This window comes from Rhincodon typus, chromosome 19, assembly GCF_021869965.1.
Source record: "Rhincodon typus isolate 14 chromosome 19, sRhiTyp1.1, whole genome shotgun sequence".
NCBI classification, from domain to species: domain Eukaryota; kingdom Metazoa; phylum Chordata; class Chondrichthyes; order Orectolobiformes; family Rhincodontidae; genus Rhincodon; species Rhincodon typus.
In genome coordinates, this window is record NC_063350.1 from 10,990,382 (window position 1) to 10,991,740 (window position 1,359).

Sequence of the window (1,359 nt, forward strand, 5' to 3'; positions counted from 1 at the left end):
TCCTGATTTATAGCATCAGCAGTTCTTTCAGTTTTTATTCAGGAAAAGTGCACATTACTATTGACTCTTGAACTCTCTGCGTGACATGTTCTATGAATGATACCCAAGCTGAAGTTAGAGATCAGGCGCAATTCTGGTTTTGGAAAAGTTTACAAGTAAGTGATCGGGATGGAGGCTGGGTTTAGCTCTCCTCTCTAATTGATGCTTTATTCAGCTATTCATAGTATGGAATACAGTGTGGAAGCAGGCCATTTGGCCCATCAAGTCCACACAAGCCCGCCGAAGAGCTTCCCACCCATACCCACACCCCTACCCTATCCCTGTAACCCTGCATTTCCCATGGCTAATCCACCTAACCTGCACATCCCTGGACTCTATGGGCAATTTAGCATGGCCAACCCACCTAACCTGCACGTTTTTGGACTGTGGAAGGAACGAAACCGGAGCACCTGGAGGAAACCTATGCAGACACGAGGAGAATGTGCAAACTCCACACAGACAGTCGCCCAAGGGTGGGATCGAACCCGGGTCCCTGGCACCGTGAGGCAGCAGTGCTAACCACTGTGCCACCCTTTGCATAAGCTCCCTGCTTTTATACCCTATACCCCAGCCTATTAAAGCACAGCACATGTTTGGAACAGTGAGGTGCGGTTTGCAAATGTAATCATGTTTGGAAACAAAGGCAACAGCAACAAGAGGAAAGGAAGATGGTACATGTCCAACATGCCCGTATCGGTATGGCATGGGGGGCCCACTCACCTGGCAGTAGCCTGCGAGCAGCTTCTTCCGCCAATCTGAGCAAAGGTCCAGAACAGGGCCATCCTGGCTCTACCTGGATTCCACCTTCTTTGGAGAGTATGTGAGCAGACAATAAGCCTCCCACCACTACAGAAGGGAACAGGCACACAACAAAACCATTAGGACTCGCAGACAGAACAAGTGGATACTGAAAGTTTTCTCCTGCAGGGCAGAGCATAATGAGAGGCCGTCAACCCAAGATAGTCGTCAAGAAATCTGAGTGGGAATTCAGAAGAAACTTCTTCACTCAACTATTTGATGAGAATGTGGCACTCACTATCACAGGCAGTGGTTGTAGCAAACTGTATTGATGCATTTAACAGGAAGTTAGATCAGAATATGACAGAGAAGGGAACAGAGAATTATAATAATAGATTTAGATGGGAGAAGGCTCAAGTGGAGCATAAAAAGACCAGTATGGGCTGGTTAAGCCAAATGGCCTGTTTCTGCATCACATATCCAATATAATGTTGTGTTGATAAAACACACAAGAGAAAACACAAAACGATAATGAGCAAACTGAAAATTCTGTTCGGGTCCCTTTCAAACAGACAAGTTGTG

General features: G+C 46.5%; 1 protein-coding gene across 1 annotated transcript in view; it reads right to left on the minus strand.

Annotated features, from left to right (window-relative positions):
* LOC109910942 (ER degradation enhancer, mannosidase alpha-like 2) overlaps nucleotides 1–1,359 on the minus strand; it is a 51,022-nt gene that overhangs the window by 23,243 nt on the left and 26,420 nt on the right. The window contains exon 7 of the mRNA XM_048608535.1: nucleotides 760–885. Coding sequence (XP_048464492.1) covers nucleotides 760–885 — 126 coding nt within the window. The remainder of the gene's footprint in view (nucleotides 1–759; nucleotides 886–1,359) is intronic.